General features: G+C 32.2%; 1 protein-coding gene across 4 annotated transcripts in view; it reads left to right on the forward strand.

Annotated features, from left to right (window-relative positions):
• The window catches only part of ADGRL2 (adhesion G protein-coupled receptor L2), a 203,411-nt gene that overhangs the window by 175,320 nt on the left and 5,248 nt on the right, over positions 1–22,843 (forward strand). For 2 of the 4 annotated variants that reach the window (XM_011977776.1, XM_011977774.1), the window contains exons 10-19: positions 2,166–2,291; positions 2,514–2,719; positions 3,822–3,995; positions 4,973–5,182; positions 6,114–6,334; positions 7,650–7,716; positions 15,578–15,669; positions 17,524–17,692; positions 20,240–20,368; positions 20,917–21,013. In XM_011977776.1, coding sequence (XP_011833166.1) covers positions 2,166–2,291; positions 2,514–2,719; positions 3,822–3,995; positions 4,973–5,182; positions 6,114–6,334; positions 7,650–7,716; positions 15,578–15,669; positions 17,524–17,692; positions 20,240–20,368; positions 20,917–21,013 — 1,491 coding nt within the window. Of the gene's footprint in view, positions 1–2,165; positions 2,292–2,513; positions 2,720–3,821; positions 3,996–4,972; positions 5,183–6,113; positions 6,335–7,649; positions 7,717–15,577; positions 15,670–17,523; positions 17,693–20,239; positions 20,369–20,916; positions 21,014–22,559; positions 22,689–22,843 lie in introns of all 4 variants that reach the window. The other 2 variants (XM_011977773.1, XM_011977777.1) reach the window with 2 other exon arrangements.

Here is a 22,843-nt window from a genome sequence, read left to right on the forward strand (position 1 = left end):
CAGCCTCCTGAGTAGCTGGGACTACAGGCGCCCGCCACCTCGCCCGGCTAGTTTTTTGTATTTTTTAGTAGAAACGGGGTTTCACCGTCTTAGCCATGGTGGTCTTGATCTCCTGACCTCGTGATCTGCCCGTCTTGGCCTCCCAAAGTGCTGGGATTACAGGCTTGAGCCACTGCGCCCGGCCCCCATTACTGCATTTTCTTATGGAAGTAAATAGTTTGAAATATCTACTGAGAGCTGTAGTAATGATCTTACTATTATCAATTTAAAGCTTTTTCTTTACTATGAACATTATTTTTTAAATTCTAATAAGTAAATTTCTGTTTAATGAAATTAAAGTTTGATAAGTAAATATTTGTTTAATGAAATTAACACTTTGTACATGTATATCTATATTTGGGATGATTCATGAAAACTCGGAGGATTTTCTTCTTTCATTACGTCTTGTTTTAAAATATGATAGCCTCTTTCAATGTGAGGAAGAATCAGTTACTTTCATAAAACTTCTTCCCCCTTTCCTCCCTGCCCCAACCTAGAGACTGATATGAGAACAGTTTATCCATCTACCCACCTGCTTAATCTTTCCAAACATGTATCAGTAAAATAAGTGTATCAACCAGTTTCTGCAGCTGATAGAATTTTAGCAGTTACATGATGCTCATTATAAATTTGTATTTCAGGGTTTGACATGTGGTTTAATTGCTTATAAAAATTTATGAATGTTATAATATTTACAACCTAAGTATAGATGTATTTTACAAAACAAAGTTGCGGAAGATAAAAAAAATTAGTATCCAAGAATTACTGTACAATGGTATGAAATGATTTTTGTAAAAAGAAAAAGGGGATTGTAGGTGAATAGCTGATAGGCGATACAGACAGTAGAGACATTAAAGAGGGTGACATTCAGAAAAAAAATATGGACTGTATTTTTTGAACATCTTTGTAGAATACATAGTTTTAAAATTTAAATATCAGAAATCAATTTTCCATATAATTCCTTAGATTTCATCAGTAAAATATTAATATTATAATTACTAATATAAGATAGTTAACTCCTATAAAAGCAATATACTTTTCCATTCCTTTTAAAATCTAAATAAATGTTGATGTAAAATAATGACAATCTGTATTGGGATTTCCAGTAGACAGTTAACATTTATATTGTTAGTGGTTACTATTAATTATATTTTTGAAATGAAGTTAGCATTGGCATGTTGATCAGGTAGATGTTCTCAGTGTTTTGTATTGACTTGTTTTCCTTAAGTGTTTTTGAATTTCGATACTTGGTTTGAATATTTGAAATTTGGTTTAGACTGCAGTTGTTGTCACACTCTTGCTGTAAAGGTCCAGATAGTATATATTTTATGCTTTGCAAGCCATGGTGGTCTCTCTTGCAGATATTTAACTGGTATTGTAGCACTAAAGAAGCCACAGGCAATATACAAACGAATAAACATGATTGTGTTCCAATAAAACTTTATTTACAAAAACAAATGTCATACCAGGCTTGGCCTGCAGGTTCTATTTTGCCCAATTTGAATATGTAAAGATTGAATAGTGAGAATTAATGGGAAATTTTAACATAATGGCATTTTCATAATAAATATATTCTTCTGGGCTATTTTTAGAAATTAGAAAAAAGTATTACTGCAAACTTGACCTGTGTAATTTTTCATATTAAAGTGGATCATAGATAGAAATAGATGTGTAGATGTCATAGAAGCATTCAAATTTGTACTTCGTATTAGTTTTACCACTGCCAAATAATGATCATTGAAAAGTTACTTAATATAAAGAGCCAAAAAATATCAGTTTGAAATATTTTTGCTTAGCTTCATGATTTAAATACAAAACCTTGAAAGTTACATACTATTAATTCATACACTGTTCATACTTATAGGCTAACAGATTTGTATTAGTTCATGACAAAAGAGATAAAAATATGAAGAAGGTGTTAGAATGACAATACAAATTTTTTTTTGAGAAGTGAATATTTAAGACTTGAGTAATTTGGTTTTTTGTTCATGATTTTTGTTGAAACCTAACAGTAAAACCTAACAGACAAAAAGAAAACAGTAGTTTCTATACAGTTATCATTTGCCTCCTTAGTTAAATCTAAAGAATCATCCCCACCCCCTTCCTTTATCTTTTCCCTCATCCAGTCCTGGAAGTTGCCGTACTCAGTACAGAAGGACAGATCCAAGACTTTAAATTTCCTCTGGGCATCAAAGGAGCAGGCAGCTCAATCCAGCTCTCTGCAAATACCGTCAAACAGAACAGCAGGAATGGTAAGATGGAAGTCTTTTAAAAATTGACAGTTTCTGTTGTTGTTCAAAAACCTATTAATTCTAAAATGCATTTGACTCCTTATATAACCAAAAAACGACTTACCATTTTAAAAGCAGATTTAAAACAATGCCTTAGGACTTTATCATTTCATTCCTATTTTATCTTAATTTATTATCATGCATGTTTTTTGTACATCATGTGACTATTTTTAACCTTCCTAGGGCTTGCAAAGTTGGTGTTCATCATTTACCGGAGTCTGGGACAGTTCCTTAGTACAGAAAATGCAACCATTAAACTGGGTGCTGACTTTCTTGGTCGTAATAGCACCATTGCAGTAAATTCTCACGTCATTTCAGTTTCCATCAATAAAGAGTCCAGCCGAGTATACCTGACTGATCCTGTGCTTTTTACCCTGCCACACATTGATGTAAGTTAATGTATGCTAATGAAGTAATGGAAGGTTATAAAAGCAGAAAGAAAGGAAAGCAAAACTGAGGTGCTGGGGATGGGGAGAGAACTGGGGAGATGGGAGGGAGGAAAGACAAGACCTTTCCATTTGAATTTTAAATGTTGGACTAGGTCAGAGACACAAGTTTATTTAAGTCTGTGAACATAAAATTAAATGAGCTTGGTTCAGTGATCATTAGAACTTAAGTGTATTCTTAATGAAAGCTAATTCAGTAATCAACAGGAAAATGTAAATGACTCTAATTTGTTTTCAAATGAAAATTAACCCTTACCTTACTTAGCAGCAGGATAGCTGAGTATTAACTCTTAGGACTCTGCCTTTCTGTGTGGCAAAATTTTTTTCATTAGTTTTACTGATCATGTTTGACACAACTGTTACCAAGTACTGTGTTTTAAAAAAAAAGTTGAGGAGATGTGATTCCTCTGCTGTGCCTTAGAATGCAAGTTGATACTTAAGTAACTACACTGTATTGGAAGATTGTCTACAGAATGTTTGGCTGTTATAGTAAATAGAGTGAATAAATGCCCACAGATAAAAAAGTGGATCTCCAAATAGGCAAAGAAAAATAAATTTGTGTGGTTACAGTACTCATATCTGCTTCAGTTGATTGACTCTTAAGAGCTTTTAGGTACTAACAATATGATTTACATTGTTGCTAGTGTATCTCTTAGAACTAACCAAAAATGGGCCCAAAATAGAACATGGATTTTTAAAACATTTGGTCCTTACAGAATTTTCTCAGAACAAATTTATGGCTCTAATTTTATCAGAAAGGAAAAAAAATGATTCTAATGTACCATCAATATGTAAAATCATAAAATGGAAATTTTAATTGTGTAAAATGGGTCTTGGTAATTTAGAGTACACTTTCGGACTATAAAGCCCCTTTTAAGCTGGGTATCTGCCTCGTATAACATAGTCCACAATTTTGCTGATGAAAAACTTTATAGTCTGAAACATGCAAAGTTTAATCTAAATTACCTTTTACACATATTAAACAATTGCTGTTGCCATCTTAGAGTATAAAATCCTAATTTTATCTTGTCATTTTATTTCCCAGCCTGACAATTATTTCAATGCAAACTGCTCCTTCTGGAACTACTCAGAGAGAACTATGATGGGATATTGGTCTACCCAGGGCTGCAAGCTGGTTGACACTAATAAAACTCGAACAACGTGTTCATGCAGCCACCTAACCAATTTTGCAATTCTCATGGCCCACAGGGAAATTGCAGTAAGTATTTGCACTTCTAATTAGTAGCAGAGAGAAACCTCAGAGATTCGAAACAGCTTGTATAACAGTCCCGTTCTTTGGGTGCTTATCGTAACTAAAAAGCAAACAAAGTAATGTTGATTTCTAATTGTTTCTACACTGTCCATAAATTTTAAGAAGTCTTGGCACTGTTATTTTTACTTCTCAAAATCATATGCTATAACTTCGTAGACTTGTAAGTTTTCCTCCTTGGGGCAGGTGCTTGGTAGAGGCAACAGAAGATTTAAATAATGAGCAGCAGTAGGTCATACAAAAGAAACAAAAGGCTGTGGAGTTTAACATGCCCTTCCCATCTTGAATGTTTGAATCTAATTTTACAACTTTTGCTTTAAGTTTCCTAACCACTTTGCACATTGTACAAAGCTGCGTCTTTTGAAAAGTCAAAATGGCTTCTGGAATATGTCTCAATGTTCTTTCTTGTGATTAAGAGAATGATAGCCAGAAGACAGAAATATTTTAAGAAGTGTAGCGTTTCGGTCTCAGATCTGTTGTGTGTGTCAACTCTCAATATGTAAGCATACAAAACCCCAAGGAGAAAATAAAAACTTAAAACTTGGCTTTTGTGTTAGTTTGGAAAAATCATTAAAATGTCAATTGTTTTTTAGCATGAATAAGTATTCTTTATTCTGTCATGTAAATAGTCTCCATGTTTATGTAGTTAATTCAGCCATACTTTGAAATCATTAGGCTCTTTTATTGTTTTCTAGGTAAAATCTTCCTCTCTCATAGATCACTTTTTTAAGTATAAAAGGCAGTAACATTGAATGCTATTATACGATTAAAATTTATTTTTGGTATTGAGCCTTTTTTGAACACATATGAATGATATTCTTCAAAGAATTCAGTAGTAAAAGATGAACTGTACATGTGAAAGTGGTCTTTCTTCTAGTTGATGTAATGCAGGAATACTAATGTTCCTCATATCTTTTTATTTTCAGTATAAAGATGGAGTTCATGAATTACTTCTTACAGTCATCACCTGGGTGGGAATTGTCATTTCCCTTGTTTGCCTGGCTATCTGCATCTTCACCTTTTGCTTTTTCCGTGGCCTACAGAGTGACCGAAATACTATTCACAAGAACCTTTGTATCAACCTTTTCATTGCTGAATTTATTTTCCTAATAGGCATTGATAAGACAAAATATGCGGTAAGCACCAGTTGAGTTAATTGACCTTAGATCTCTGAAAATTATTTTATTAGGTGTGAGGTGACATATGATACTGATATTAATGTTTGACCTTGTAACTTGATACAATTGATAGGGCAATATTAAAAGACAATTTGTAATAAATTAAAAGGCTGCCCAATTATTAAGTAATATTATGAATTAATTCATTATGTATATTAAGAGACAGTCGAATTTTTCTGTGTTTTTGTTAAGACATATAATTTTAATAGAAGAATGCTACGGATACAGAAATACAATGATCCTATTTTAAAAATTCTTATTTTGCTTACATAGTCATTCTGACCAGTGATCCTTTCTTTGTATTCACGGCAATTTATTCATCATCATGAGTTCTTAATATCAGAAAGAGAACTTAATTAGTTAATGCTTCACCCTATATTCATCTGCACTTAGATAATTTAAGAATGCTCCAGATATGACAGGAAAATAATCCTAGGTAATTAGAGCTAGGATTTTGTCATTAGAGCAAAATTTTAAAATTCCATTGTAGAAAAAAATAGAAACAATAGATCTGCAAACAACACTTCTAAAGACTTGTGAAGCAAATAATCTACAAGTGGAATATTCAGATTTCATAACAGATAATTCACAAATTATGAAGTTTTCTTATTTGATATTTAATCTCACTAAAAAATGTTATAGTAATATTCTACCTTGAAACCTAGTACACTTGGCGTTATACTCTGTGAACATGATAATCTCCAGATTTGGCAGGGTTTTTAGCTTGTTTCCACTTACGGAAAAAATATTTTGAGGAAGCATTAGGTTGCTCTGAATAATGTATTTTTGAAATAATAGCGATTTCTCTTAGTGAGTATTTTATAGTTTTGGAGTGGGCTATTTTTATTCATGAGTATTCTTTTGTGTTTTTTGTTCTTTTCCTCTGTAGATTGCATGCCCAATATTTGCAGGACTTCTACACTTTTTCTTTTTGGCGGCTTTTGCTTGGATGTGCCTAGAAGGTGTGCAGCTCTATCTAATGTTAGTTGAAGTTTTTGAAAGTGAATATTCAAGGAAAAAATACTACTATGTTGCTGGTTACTTGTTTCCTGCCACAGTGGTTGGAGTTTCCGCTGCTATTGACTATAAGAGCTATGGAACAGAAAAAGCGTAAGTAATTGCAAGCGACCTGAGTGTTTTTCAAGTGAATAATTTTTTAAAGCCTGTTAGCTGTCAGTGAGGGTCCCTGACAGATTAAAATAGCATCTGAAAGCTTTATTGGTAAGAGAATGGGCATACCGTGCACAAATTACAATCAAGTCTTTTGTAATTTTCTGGGTTCAGAGGATTTGTACTCTGGCAAAGCAGATTCTAAATTATGGACTTTCTTTTTAACACAAAAGATTGACCTGAAACAAATTGAAAAAGTAAATAACTTTTTGGCCTTAGAAAGATATTAAGTAAAAATTCTTCTGAACTTAAAGCATCTGACAGGTTTAACTACTCAGTGTTAAGCTAATGCTTCATTAGCTCTCTTTGTGCAGCCAACCCTCTAGCTAACTCTCATTCTGAATTGTGACAGTAGCACATTCCATCCCGTATGTTTTACTTTGATAATATTTTATCAAGCAGTTTGAAAGGATTAAAATAAGTCACTGTCTTTCGTTTATAAAAGTATAGATATTTACAGAAAGTGACAGAAGGTAGACATAGTCATGTTTCTAAGGATTTTATTTGCTAGAGGCATGAATTTTCCTTCCAATTCTGTTTATTTTTTTCCTTTGATAAAATTAGTTATATAAAGATTCTTTGGACTAAAGAAAGCTTTTTGACTGTACAGATGATGAAAGACAAATAAAAGAAATTCAGTGGGGATTCCATGTTATATGAAAAATGAACCACTAAGTAAAATCTGTCGTAATAAGTTTATGCATCATTTACTCTAATACTGTGTGAGTTCTGTGCTTTGATTTCCTTTTCTAGTATTTATCCATTCCTAGTGAAGGTGTTACATTTCTGCTATACTGTTTTGCAACAAACATAACATCTGAACAGTTTTTGGGGGGTCTGTTATGTTCCATAGGGTTGAGCACTTTAGCTCTGACAGATCTGAAAGGCAAATTTTGAAAATTATATGTAGGACTTTAAAATGATGAGATAATTTGTAATACTGAGTTTCAAGTCTTTCTTAGAGAAATCTGAAGTCTTAAGGATTCAGTGGTGGAGTGGTGTTTATTGTTTTCCCCATACAAGCACGATTTTGTATGCTTTTATCAAATACAAAACCAGCAGGTCGAAGTAAATAAATTACTATCCTTTGTTAAGTCAAAGCCAACTCAGAATTATTAGAGGTCTTGCACATGATAAATGAATTTTCAAAGGCAAATGTAAAGTTAGTTTTGTTAGGTTTTTAAAATCCTGTTTTCCTTGTAATGGTGAGGTTCCATAGAAACTACTAATGCATATTCTATTCTTTTCATAATAGTTGCTGGCTTCATGTTGATAACTACTTTATATGGAGCTTCATTGGACCTGTTACTTTCATTATTCTGGTAAGCAGATTCTGTTTTCCCTTGCTTTTTAGCTTGCTGCTTTAGCAGTGCTATTCAAACAAGGATAATTTGTTTTATTGTTTGTTTATCTATCTATGCAAAGATTTACAAATATGCCTGTCTCACAGGATAATAGTATATTTTAAATATTTTTTATATACTTGCTAATTAATATTTCTGAAAATCTTTAAGAAGTACTTTTTCTCATTTCTAGTTTAATAAGCTTTTAAAATATCACATCATAATCTAAAAAATATACTTACATATAGGCCATGTTATAAATAAATATGTCAGGAAAGTGAAAGAACATTACCTTAATTTTTATTATCTTAGTTTCCACATAGTAATTTAATACTTCTAAATGAATGTCCACATCCTCAATTCTTTTTAGTGTATAAAAAGTTGTTTAATCTTGCATTAACGAATGACTATTAAATCAACTTAAAATGTATTAGAAATAAAATTACTTCTATAAGACTGAAGATACCAAATGAAAATACTAGTTTAAGAAATACTATTTTTAAATGAATTTGATACAAGCTAAGGATAGTGACATTAAGCTATTTTTAAATGTCTTACATTACCCTTAGTCACATTTGAAATATAGTTGAAATAAAGGATTGTAGCTACAGTATCTAGACTTTAGTATTTAAAACTTTCAACCAGGGCTGGGCATGGTGGCTTGCACCTATAATCCCAGTATTTTGGGAGGCTGAGGCGGGAGGATCACTTGAGGCTAGCCTGGGTGACATAGCAAGACCTCCTCTCTACAATATACTTTTAAATTACTTCGGTGTAGAGGCATGTGCCTGTAGTCCCAGCTACTCAGGAGGCAGAGGCAGAAGGATCTTTTGTGCCCAGGAGCACAAGACTGCAGTGAGCTATGATTGTACCACTGCACCCCCGCCTGGGCAACAGAGCGAGACCCTGTCTTTTAAAAAAAAAAAAAAAATTGCTCAGTTGTAGCAGTATGGTGATAGAAATGGTGTTATTAACTCTGAAAAGGAAACATAAATACTTCCTATTTTAAGGAGTTTTTCTTTTTTTTTTTTTTTCCAAAAACGTAACACAAATGAGCTCCTTTGGATCTTTTCATGATTAAGCAGTGTTTCATAAAATTGAGAAAAACTTTCAGTAGTTGAAGGAAACGTAAAACTACTTCAAGTGTGTATTTGTCATTAAATTAATTATTTTGCACAAATACATAGTGAAGTGAAAATTTGAGATGAATGCCTGTGTGAATTAAACCAGTAAAACATTCTCAAGTATTCCTCGGAAAGCTGATTTCTCATCAGAATTATTAAATCTGATGATTACCCAAGTTTTTATTCTTGGTGTTCATATGTTAACACAGCCTAAGCCTATCTAGAGTTAAATGGCTGACATGAAGAGGCATGATCCTTGAAGACATAACCTTTCATTTTCCCCTAAGACCTTCGTCAAAGACATATGTTGAAAAATATAAAGACTGCTTTAGGGATGTTTGGCCTATGAGGCTATCATGTGTTTACTTCTTTTATACTGTAGTTTTATTTATTTGATATCTGTGAAGATAAGTACTGACTTTAGATCATTAAAAAAACATTTCACTTAGCAAAATACTCAGCTTTTAGTAAGAAAAAAGGTTAAGGACATTTTATTATGTTGTTCATTTATAGTAGAGCACACTATTGCTTTTTAAGTCTTGTCACTATTTTCCTCTACCAAATCCTTCAGGTTGAGATGTGAAGGGCCTTTTCAAGAGCATTCTCAACTTAAAAACAAACAAAAACCCCAGTAGTTAGCAATCCCAGTACAGTTCTTGTTGGAATTCTCCTGCAGTTGTTTTGCTGTCTGATTTTCCCAACAGAGAGCGATTAAGAGTGGTATAGGAATACAAAACAGCGTCTTGCAAAAGAGTATCTAACTTAAATTGAGATGTGATATGATTATACAGTGTGTGTGGGGAAAATATATATATATATATATGTCTCCCTCTCGTGATGATAAGGTATTTAAAACTCATTTCTCGTACAAATCTTAATATAGATTGTATTGTATACTGTCCTTTTAAGGAATATTCTCGTAACAAAAAATACCTATTGCTGTTCCTAGAAAGTATAGCTTTGCATTTTCAATTTTTCTGAATTGAAACTGTTTCACTTAGTTGTATTAAATAGGTGTACATTCTAAATAATAATCTATGAAGAAAAATAATATGCTAAGGAAAATAAAACTTCCTACTTCTGCATTTCTATAGAATATCTTGCCTACAGGCACCAGAGTAGTTATATCTATGAGAAAAGTGCTGGTAAGTAATGAGCAGTGGGAAACCATTAGTATGCCTGAAATGGTTTAATGAAAGCTTGGATCATGACACGTCAGGAGCTGTTCTTATCATTTGGACAGCTCCATCTGCATCGTTAATAATTAATTCAGTTCAGTAAGAGTTCAGCTCACACACTCATTTAGAAGTCTTCTTCAGAGAACACCTCTCTGGCTGCTAGTCCCAGGGAGAAATAGGTTTCTGCTTGGCTAACAGCAAAGATCTGGTGATACAAGTATAGCTTTAGAGCTGCATTTGCCAGGTAGCAAAAGCTCCAGGGAGGACAAAAAGGGTCAGAACATGTGCAGTTCAGCTAGGTTACTTCAGAGTGATGTTTCTGTTCTTCTGTCTTATCATATCCATGTCAGCACTGCAAGCTGTGGAATGAATTTTAAGCTGCTAAGCTCAGACGGATGTGATTCAATTGAGCAGGTTGATGACCATAAAACAAACTGTGCACTCCTATAATCTGTGGTACCTTTTTCTTTTTTTAAACTTCTTTGTATTTTTATGTGCATCAATATGGCTGATGTTTAGCTGTGCTATATCATTAAGCAGTGTTAAATTTTATCAGCAAATTGGCAGATTATTATAAATAATAATTTATGAAATTATTATTTGGGGATAGGTAAAAGAATGATCTTTGTCAGTGGGAGAGAAAAAAATGTCCCAGTTTGATGACTTACTCATTTTGACTGAATAAGGGATTTTTTTTTTCTGAATTTGCTCTCACTCAACAGAGATGTCTCTTAAGAGATAGTCATCTGTTTACCTGTACACACACACCTGCCCACACACAAGGCACACACACACACATGCCAGAGCTAAGCTTAAATCTGATTAATTCTTGAATGAGTTGTTTCATCTCCAGAATTAATTATTAGCATGGACATTTAGCCTGGTGGGTTGTCGTACATATGTACCACAAACCTAATAGCCTATACTTACTAGTAGTGGCTTCTTTGTGGATAATTGAGTAACTGCATGTACTTACCAAGTTTAAACAAATGTTTGTGTGTGCAGCTGTAACTCCACCTTTTTCCTTTCTCACTGATGCATGGAGCCTTTCAACCTATGCCAAAATACTATGTTTAAACTTCGTACTATTTACACTGAAAAGAAAAAACAAAGAGCAAGAGGGTCAAGAGTGGCTGCATTGGAATTCAAGGGAGAAGAACAGCAATTGGATGGTAGAGACATTGTTCTCTCCCTCCCTCCTTGCCTGCCTTCCATTGAGAAATAGGGGAAATACCATGTTTGACTATTGTGATTGATTTTGTAAATGTATATCAATGGCAGAAAAATAAATTGAGCAAAAGTAAAAGTAAGAAGGAGAAAGAAATCACTTCTTATAACCAGCGGGAGCTGGGTGTGGGGAAGCACAGAAGTATATGGCTGGGAAGAGAAAAATGCAAGGAAGAAAGGAATTCAGATTTGCAGCCAGTAGTTTATTTGAAACCTACCTTTTTTGTCTTAAAATGACTATAGATTTTTATCAAAGATGTGTTTATTTGCCCCTTTACCTCTTATTCTCATTTCCACAGTTGTATTTTAAGAAAACGAGAAAGAAGTAAGAAAGGGGAAAAAATTTTTGAAATAGTTTTCCCTGCAAAATTTTACTTATCAGAATGTATTGTCTCCTGAAAGGCAGTGACAATATTTATTCTGTCAAACTAAAATTTAGCATTACTTTTTTTTAACATTGGAGAAAATAAGATAACTGTAAAACCACATTTTTAAAAATGTACCTATGCGTCAGTATATATTCTATTTAATTCCAGAAGATATTTTATTGTCATATATGTTGGTGGTAGCATAAATCGTTGAGCCATCTAAATGATATAAAAGTTTTTGTATTTCTCTAATAAGACTAGTAATACGTATTGGTGAATTTTTTTTATTGAGTTGGGAAAAAGAAAAATCTTACTTAGCGTTTTTTGCCATCTTATATTATGGTTTACAATATGTCATGTGCTTTATTTCATAATTAATTTGTCTTGAAACGATGGTATTTTGTCCTCTTCCACGTACCATTGCCTCATTATTTGTATGCCTTCAAGTCGTGTTTCAGAGGCTAAGTTAGTGTTGGGTTTAACTATAAATTTCTTTACATCTAGATGTGAGTGCATTAGCTAAAAGTTTTATTTTCAGTTTCTTCAAGTTGGAGAATTCAGACACTTGTAATTTGAGTGCAAAAATCCCTCAGTTATGATTATTTTTCCAATGCTTTTAGTTGTTTTTAAAGAAACTCACTTTCAAGTCTTCTAAAACATTCCATTTTAAGTATGTTAGAAACAGCTTTTAAAAATTTCATTCTTATATTTGCACTTGGATTCATGAGCTTATGTGTGATATTTAGCTATGTAGAAGTATAAATGACATAAACAGGTTTGGAAAAAATAAACTAACTGTTATTAAGCATGCAGCTTGACTAGTGGGAGTAGAAGTGTGGGTGTTTTGGCCAGTTGCTGATTGTGGGATGGTAGTGTTTTACAAAGGAAATGGAGAATTGGTTAATTCTGGCAAATCCGTCAGGCAGAAGTCATTTGATGAGCATACCTATTATGTAAATAACATAAATAGGATTTCTTTGAGGCAGTATTTTATATGTTAATTTATTTATCTTCAATTCATTCATCTCTGAATGATTTTTAAGTTGGATTACTTTTTATAGAAATGGAACCTTTTAAATATAGACTTAGTATATCTTTGTTAGGAGACTTCTAATCTTTTCACCCAGAATAAATTGGTTAATTTTATATGGGAAGTCTGTGGGCTGTAGAGTCCAGACCACAGTATATTGAATCCCAGCACTGACAATATAGTAGCTAAGAAGTCTTTGGAAAGATACATCTCAATTATTTCTAAAATGAGTATACAAGTACTGCCTGCTGCCACTGGGTATAGGATTGTAGCTGTATTTTTCCTCTGTAATTTTCTTTATTTTCTGAATTTGCATTGTGAATGTATTATATGTGTAACTAGAAAGACACATTAAACACATGTAATGTAAAAACCTCAGTTAAGTGAGGGGAGCAAAAGAGGAGAAATGTATTGAACAGTCTGTTTTTAAAGGATTAATTGAGATAAGTTTTGTATGGCATATTCACCTTGGTTAGTATTATTAACTAGGAAAAATGACTTTATCATACTTAAGCCTTAATTGTGTTTTTATATTGGTAGATTTCATTTTAGTATGTCAGTTTTACTGGAAAGTTGTCCCTGATTTTTGCCATTGAAAAATATTTCTTCTGAGTTGACTTCCAAGATTTTATCATTTTCTACTCTTCTTTTTGCAATATAATACTTTATATGTTCACATTTTTCCACATTCACATTTTTTAGTTTCCTTATAAATTTTATACATTGTAGTGAATAATGAATAACTTTCTTTCCAGAATGTTTAGTACTACTACTATTTTGTTCCCAAGGGGATAACTAATATGCTTAGAAAATTATGAACACCAAATTATGGTCCTATACACTTCAGGAAATTGTTTAAGAAGAGGAAGGAAAAAAACCCTTATGTTCAGAAGTTTGGGATAAAAGAAAGCAAATTGTTCTTATCAGGCCATTCAAAAACAAAGGATCAGAAACAAAGGGAGAATGATTTAAAGGATTTAAATTGTGAATCTGCAAAGCAGCCATCTTACCTATTATAGTCAGTTTATTTGTTTACTTGGGTTTTGGTTTCTTTTTTTTTTTTTTACAACGTTTATAGGGTTTTTGTTTTTAACCATTCTTGAATTTTACTAGTTAAAGCTAGTGTTGCATAAAATTAAAATTAAAAAAAAAACTCTTGATTTTTGCCTTAAAAAAAAATTAGAGATACACTTTACCATGATTCTTTAAAACCCTAATCAGATATTTACTACTATACTACCAGAAGGATCTCTCTAATTTCTCAAAGGCAGAAATTGTGTCTTACTCATTCACAATACAATAAGCACATCCTTTTATGGAACAAGAATGAAATGTATCATATTGTAACATATCCAAAAAATTGAAGCATTTATTTATATTGTGACCAACTAGAATGTTATGGAAAATAAAGCCAGATAATGTTTCTACAATTGTATTTACTTTCTCTCTAGATGTATTTTAAGAAATTTTAAAAAAAAATTTTTTTAAACAAACTGTTTTTGCCCTTAAGTAATTAACATCAAAGGACAGAATGTTACCTGCCAACACTTGTAAAGTTTTGCCCAATTACCTCATTTTATCCCTTAAGAAGGAATTCTCCGTCTAAGAGAAATCATAGGGCACGGTGGACAAAATAACTTGATAGATACATAGCCTACATTAAAGCTTTTCTTAACACTGCTTCTAAACTCATCATGGGGAAGGACTTGGAAATTTTTATTTATTGCCCTTTATCACTTTTCCTAATTATAAAATCAGAAGTAGTGAATGATGAATAGTGTTACCATTTGATCATGTGATATTGTGACTCAGTAAAAATGATCATGTTACTGTAACACAGTTATGCTGATTATCTGCAACAAGGATTTAAATTCATCCTTACCTATAATAGGTGAAATGGGTCCTTTTCTGAATATACTATTTCTGGTATTAAGTCATATAAAGCTCACAAAATAACTTTTTTTTTTCCTTTTAAAAAGTAATCTAAAAATAAAATGGCAAAAAAAAAAATCCAGGAACAATGTAATTTAGTTCTATTTTTGGAGCATAAAAATGGAACTGCCTCCTCCTCTTCTTCCAACATTCTTCCAGATGTCTGTAGAAACAAATGCAAATTACCAACCTTTGTCTCTTAGTCAAAACACAGCTCCTCTTCCTCTGAGCAAGCTCAGGTTGACCTCTTGGAATCCACTCACTTTCCTTCTTGTCAGATTACATCTTCCTCATTTTGCTTTTGTTTGCACCTAGATTCTTTGCATAGCTGAATGTTTAGAAGGACTCAAAACAGCCTTTTGTCAGAATGTATCTACTTCCTTACACTACAGAGACATAGAAAAAAAGGACTGATGGCTTTTAACAGTTAAATGGCAAAACATACCTATATAAACTTTATCTTACTTTATTATAACAAACATTTATCATATGTTATTTCATTTGGTCCCCACAATTGCCTTATGAGTAGATCAGACAGATGTGATTGTCCTCATTTAATCAGTCAAAATCAAGAACTAGACTCACAACCAAGACTTATGGTTCCAAACTCAGCAATTTTGTAGATTACATGATGTACATGATGTAAATACTCCTTCTAAGGAATTCACTTTAGTGTTTCCATCAGATGGCTTTTAGGCCCTGGAGTACATCTAGCTAAAGAAACTAATTTAGGTTTTCTAATTTATTTAATCATTACCATATAATACTGACTTAATGAGGTTCAATTTGATGTCAAATGATCTATTAAAGAATTGATCATACATAGCCAGAGTATTTTTTAGTAGACTCAACTTGATCATTGCATACATAAAAAAATTGTATCAGTATCTGCCATATAAACATGGATTGATACATTTGCAAGAACTATTCATTTTTCAGCTGTTTGTTCATTGTGGTCTAATTCTTTGTTTGTTACAACAGCTAAATATTGTCTTCCTGGTGATCACATTATGCAAAATGGTGAAGCATTCAAACACTTTGAAACCAGATTCTAGCAGGTTGGAAAACATTAAGTAAGTATTTTGTATTTTAATTTTAATACTTGGCAAACTAAGTAAAAGATACTCTCCACAGGGAACACAGGGATTTCTACCTTCTGTCAACTGTAGAAATTATTCAAAATGAAGTTTTACTGCCCTCAAGTTGAATCTCAGTGTTACTGTATTACCAACACTGGTCAAAGATTAGATAATAAAATTGCTGTCTTGATCTAGAACCATAAATTGTTTCAGTGGCTTCCTGGAAATTCCGTATCATTGTAGCAATTTCATTTGAATTTAAAATGCAGTTCAAAATGATTTTCCTATTTGCATGGCTGATATGATTATATTAAGTTTGTTTTGTTAAATGACTTTTTGCTTTAAGGATTCTGAGCAGTTTCCACTCCTAATCCTGTTTTCCTAAGAGAATTTACTCTATTACTATTGTTAACTTGAAGATTATCTGTTGTTTTCATGCTAATTAAACAAATATTTACTCTATCTTAATGTTGAATAAAAGCTGCAATAGTCTGTCAATGGAGAAAATGCTATCTAATTAACAAAAAATGATAGCTGTTGTTCATTAAATCATCTTATGGAAACATTTTCAGAGTTACCTTTAAAATATCTGAGCCTTTTAATTTAGAACTTGAGAAGGTATTATTCAAGTTGGTTATAATGTGATTGTAAAAAATACTATTTTTAGTGTCAAAAATGGCAGATCTATAGTAAGGGTAAAATTTTTTTTTTATTTAGATGTTTTAGATAGGTTAGTGCCAACTTCATTGCATGTTGCATGGTAAGAGAGAGAGCTAATCTTTAGCATCTCTCTCTTTTCTTCCTTTTCCTCTTTCTGTCTTCTCATCTACACCAGTAATTACCGTGTTTGTGATGGCTACTATAATACGGACTTACCTGGGTAAGGTAGAACCCTACATTAACAAATTTATAGCATGATTTATATTTTTTACAAATCCGTCAATATCATGAACTGCCCTTAACTTTTATAATTATTTTGAAATATCTAGTTTGCTATAGTATTTTAAAACTATAATATGCCTTTATTTTTTAATTGCTTGCCTCTGCATTTTGACTTTCTTAATTTTGACTAATTTATAAAATATATAAATGCTTTCTTATTACTTTCTATTTTAATTCTGTCTAATAATTTTGTTTCTCTTTTCTGCTTATAATGCTTTCTAGCTATGAAGATAATAAGCCATTTATCAAGTAAGATCATTAGTTAGACATGGAATGCACTGACTTTAAATCCTTCTCATTCCGTCCTATTTCCTACAGTTCTTTTCTTCTTAAGCTATTCATGATGAAGTCTCTCCAAAATTATTTTATTTTGAAGTTGTTCTCATGTTTTTGTCCCATTTCAGCTAGGCTTCTTCATGCTTTAGTTATAAAACCTTAGGTTCACCTAAGACTAGTTTATTAGAATCTGAAGTTTAGGTGTTAAGTGATTATCTGCCATTTAACCTTTCTGTATGTGTCACATTATTCAGCGTCATGTGAGTACACCAAAGGAATAAAAATACAGAAGTAAATTAATTAAGCACTCCTTAATTTCTTTTATGAAAATGCACATAAAAGACAAAGTCATAGGGGATATATTACACCTTGTATTTTAATATAGTTTTGATACTTTGTTTATTCTGGAATAAGAAAAGGTCATACCTGCTGTTGCTGTTTTCACTGGAGGCTGCAGTACTAAATGCTGTTGTTCTTTCTTAATCAGTGAAAGGTTAAAGCCAAAATGCTGTTGAATTTGAATGTGAACATAGAGAAAGTCAACTGCCACTACTGATATGTTAACATTTAAGCGTGATGCGTGTTTTTTGCTCATTGAACGTGTTAAAAAAGTTCACTTTATTTTTCCAGGTCTTGGGTGCTTGGCGCTTTTGCTCTTCTGTGTCTTCTTGGCCTCACCTGGTCATTTGGGTTGCTTTTTATTAACGAGGAGACTATTGTGATGGCATATCTCTTCACCATATTTAATGCTTTCCAGGGAGTGTTCATTTTCATCTTTCACTGTGCTCTCCAAAAGAAAGTAAGTAATTGAAAACACCTAGGGGCTCAGATTACTCATTCTTTGATTTGAATATAATAGATATAATAAAGAATATTTTAAGTCACATCTGGCATATTGTTAAAGAGCATCATATTTTTAATTATAAGTTAATTTTAATACCTGTCTGAAAATTTAGGTTCATCTATAAAATAATACCAGTCATCTTTTGTATCTCAGTTCGGGAATGTTACAAACTAGATACTTAGGTTAAGATCTCTTCCTTGCTTGTACGGTCTATAAAATGCTAGGTACAAAGGGTATACAAGGTAAAATAAAAGGTTAAATAAAACTCATTCTTTGTTTGCTAAAGGCATTGCAGTGGCTCACACTGAAGTTGAGTAAAGGATAAATGATGTTAATTTTTAAAGCACCAGACATACAAAAAATTAATGTTACCTTTTGAGTAATTTTGAAGGATCTAAAAATCAATAATTACTACCTTACGTCGTACTGTTTTGTCCTGATTTTATGTTAAGTGGAGTCAGCAAAAATGATTCAAAACTTACAAATGAAAAGCCTTAATCTGTAGCAAGAAGATGTAAACCTAAGGGAATTGCTTAGGTGCTATTTAAGTAGAAAATTTCCATACCTTTCACTAGGTATCATCCTTTTTCTGACTTCATATCTAATGTAGTCGTTTTATTCTGTTATTACTAGTTGGTCACTAAATTGAACAGAGAAATAGAATTGTGAAAGTGAAAACTATTATGTTTTCAGTCCTGACAAGATGATAGTGTTGTTACTTCCATCAGTTTTGAATAAGCTATAATTTTGAGATAATGACAGTGGAATGTGCAATACTGACAGATAATGTACATTCACAGCAATATAGGCATTAGGCAAAACCAACACTGGAAGGTATTATTTGGATAAAATACCATTTTGATTGCCATTGTCTTGGTTATGCAGCATTTCATAGCAGTTAACACCCATTAAATGTATTGAAATTTTTTGTGAGGTATGATGTGTTATTTAATAACAATGAACTTTAACTTATAAACATTGTACAGGGGTAACATTAGTAATTACTTTGGCTTTTATATATTTCCTACATAAGTGAGCATTTTATATACAGGCATATTATTGTATTTTCGTAATTTTTGTGCTGTTGTGCCAAGCATCTTTGACACAAAGCATAGACATAGCAGAAAACGAGTGAGGTAGTCATTATTTCTTCATATATGAGAAAAAGAAGTATAACTTAGTCTCGGATACATCCACTTGGGTGCACCAGGATGAGTTGTTAAGAATATGATATAAAATGGTTAAGTTAAAATCATGGTTATAACTGCTTGAATGAGCATATTTAGGCCAAGAAAATGCTTTGAAGCCTCAACCACCTTGTTATTTGTTCTAATAGGTTAATTAAATAAAGCTAAAAAGATGAAAATGCAAGTGCACTTAGATTTAAATGCCGTCTACTGATTTCTAATTTTCTAATTTTGCAAGCAGTAAGTGTCAAAGTCATGGTCTTTACAGGCAGTTACTGCACATAAACTTCTGAGTTGAGGGAAAGCCTTTGAGTGTTTCTGTAACCTATTAGAAAAAATGTTTTCTTACGCAGTTTCTTCTTGTCTGTCTTGTAATTTCACAGTCTGGCTCTAACCCACAAGAAAACATGTATATGCCAGTATGGCTGCAATAGTCCAACAGCACCCTCTCCCTCTTTACTTAATTCTGTAACACTGCTTTAGATGGGGCCCTATTATTTAGCAGTTGTTCGGACTTCACTTTTTAAAGTTTAGTTGAAACTTTTTTTAGACCTAACAACTTTTTTTTTGCATTCATATATTCAAGCTTCAGGGGAAAAGGGGAAATTACATGGGTAACTCATTAATGTGAATGGAAATTGCATAAATAGTTCCCTTGTGTGCTAATGAAGTGAATAGACATCTTAAACTCTCTACACTAAAAGTTAAAGCTCGACACATCAGAAAATGAAGAAAACGTTCTGTCCTAATTAGTGGCAAATGTATCAAAGTACTTGTTTTCTTTATTCTTGTGCCAAAGTAGTCTTGTCATTATAAAGAGGTTACCCGCAAAACTATGCAAAAGAGGTTTCTGTGTTGACCTACCTAAGAGGACATGAAGCATATAAAACTTCAACAACTGAATTACAGAGTGGTTAAATGTAATTAAGCAAGGAAAATGCTAAACTTTTTGTCCCGTTTTTTTTAGCATAAAATAAAAAATTGGAGTTACTAAGTATAAGAGAATAAAACTATAAATATATTGCTATTATTTAATAACTAACATTTATATTATAACAGGATATAGAGTATTTCTTCATGTTGTATCACATTTTAAAGATTCTACTAGCCAGTCTAGTGGACAGAGATATTTTTCTGATTACTATTTCAGTAATTTTAATTGAACTTGATTTTGCAAGTTCAATTTATTTTCTCCACGGATAAGTCTTAGTGGAACTTTTAATTCTTTTCGGTTGTCTTCACTGTTCATTTAATTAGAGAGAGAGAAGCAAGTATGTTCATACTAATCCCTTGGTCTCGTGATTATTCAATGCAGGTACGAAAAGAATATGGCAAGTGCTTCAGACATTCATACTGCTGTGGAGGCCTCCCAACTGAGAGTCCCCACAGTTCAGTGAAGGCATCAACCACCAGAACCAGTGCTCGGTATTCCTCTGGTACACAGGTAACAAAGAGTTTGACAGCATCTTTAATTAACCGTATTTATAGAAAGCCTACTGAGACATGTTCTGTTCAGATGCACTAATTGTCTCCTCATTATAATGATCTAGATAGCAAATACTTGCTTTTTTAGTATTTTGGTTTTAATGTCTTCTTAAACATTTCTTCAGTGTTTCTTTATATGTGAACATCCTTTTTTGTGGAGAGTTACTTAAGAAGTATATCATAATCGTCTTATAGCCTAAGGCCATATAGCACAATGCTCATAGAAGGCACTCAATAAACGTATATTGAATAATCAGTGATCTCCACTTTTTAAAAAAAAGACAATAAAATAACATGTTTTTAAGAGTGGAGGATTAAATATCCCTTAGTTGCTTAGTAAATAAACAATAGACATTGTTAGTTTTAGACCAGAAACAACACACATTCTTTAAAAGGCCACCAGATAATCCTACATAGGTTGTTTAGGGTAAATCTCTGTATGTCTTTAATAAGGTAAGCTTGGGGAAACTAACAAAACACGTTTGTCTCGCTGTTTTGTATTAATAGAGTCGTATAAGAAGAATGTGGAATGATACTGTGAGAAAACAATCTGAATCTTCTTTTATCTCAGGTGACATCAATAGCACTTCAACACTTAATCAAGGTCAGTTATCAGGAAAATTTGAATTATTACCATTTATTAAAGTACATATAAATTCCTTTTATTCAATAATATAATGCAAGAAATATAATTTTAAACTGCATTAACAGGATGCGGCTTGAAGGTAATTATTGAAAATATACCTTACCACAGATTAAAAATATTATCCTAGGGAGTACAGATTTATTCTTTCTGACCAAGACATTTATGAAGATTTTCTTCATAAAACATTAATAAAATTAGAATAATTACTATTCACATGAAACAGTACCATGGAAATTATGTTTTTAATCTTTCTTTCAAAAAGTGAAAAATAAATGCTAAAATCATTTGTAGAAATCTTCATAAACAAAAACACATGAAAGTTTATAAGCAACTTTTTCTATATTGTTTGATGTGTCTACAGTGGCAGCTTTAAATTCATCAGTCAATACAGTTCTTAAAATATGCTAGGAAATGAAATAATTTAGAAAAGAGTATATGCACACACATGTATTCTTGAATAAAAGCTTAATACATTCCAATTTAGTATGAAAAATTATATGGTATTGTATATATCCTTGGAAGGATAATTTAATCACACTATTTTCAGTTTGATATGTACTGATTTGTAATACAGGTTAGAATTTATTACAATGAAATAATGACATTTTAAACTGTTGACATTGTTCTAGTGAGATTCTCCATTTAAAATGAAAAAAAGGTGTATGTGTGGTAGCGATACTAACCTGAATTTTGAGATATTTTTATCCAAATTACATTAGCTATGCAAAACATAATCAGTAAGTATTTAAAAGTTTGTAATTTGTCAGTTAGAATGAAAGACATGTGCATTTCTTCTGTTGCTTTGGTATTTTACTTCGTTCTGTTGGCTATCAAAAAGTAAATGCATTATTCAATGATTCATTTTTGAAACCTGGCAAATAATATTACATAATGAAAATTCTTGTTATGTAGAATTTGTGAATGACCTAATAATTCATTGTATAGTCTTTTTTTTCTCAGCATGTGTGCTTTTGCATTTACTAAGAGCAGCTTTTTGCAGTGTGTCATACTTTCCACCTGTTTGTGAAAGTTGTTTTTCCTCCTGCTCGTATCAAAGTTGGTATTAACACAGATGTTTTCATGAGAAATAATCCCACACCTGTAAATTCTGAAAGTTTGAGATTCCCTCTTCTGGGCCTCAGTGGTTATGTTTTTAATATTAAGCAGTAACATCTTGAAACATAATGTTGATTTCTATGCATTTAATTGCCATTTTTGTTTAACAGTGCTTTTGTATAAATTAGTAAATGTCATCCTCAGCAGGTGTTTACTTGGGGGATTTAGAAAGCACCTGTGAATTACTGAAATTTAACTTCCCTCTCCCTTCTCTCCTGCAAATTAGTAGTTCAAATACAGTCAGAATATTTCAACAGATTTTCCATTGCCAACTTGTCCACTACCCTTGATGAATATAAAAAAATACTTTACTACCACTGTAACGCTAAAATAAGAGACTGATGTACTTTTTTCTGTGTTTTGTTGTTGTTGTTTTTTTTTACTTTAGGAATGACTGGCAATTACCTACTAACAAACCCTCTTCTTCGACCCCACGGCACTAACAACCCCTATAACACATTGCTCGCTGAAACAGTTGTATGTAATGCCCCTTCAGCTCCTGTATTTAACTCACCAGGTGTGCTTTACTTACAAATAAAACTACCTTTCTTTGCTGCTAAACAGAGCTATGATCTTTGCCCTGTTTCTAAAATATTCAAGTTGACATATATTTATTATTACAGTCTTAATTTATCAATTAAAAAAAAATTACCATATTGCCTATGCCAGGCT

The sequence above is a fragment of the Mandrillus leucophaeus genome, unplaced genomic scaffold (assembly GCF_000951045.1).
Source record: "Mandrillus leucophaeus isolate KB7577 unplaced genomic scaffold, Mleu.le_1.0 Scaffold184, whole genome shotgun sequence".
Lineage (NCBI taxonomy): Eukaryota > Metazoa > Chordata > Mammalia > Primates > Cercopithecidae > Mandrillus > Mandrillus leucophaeus.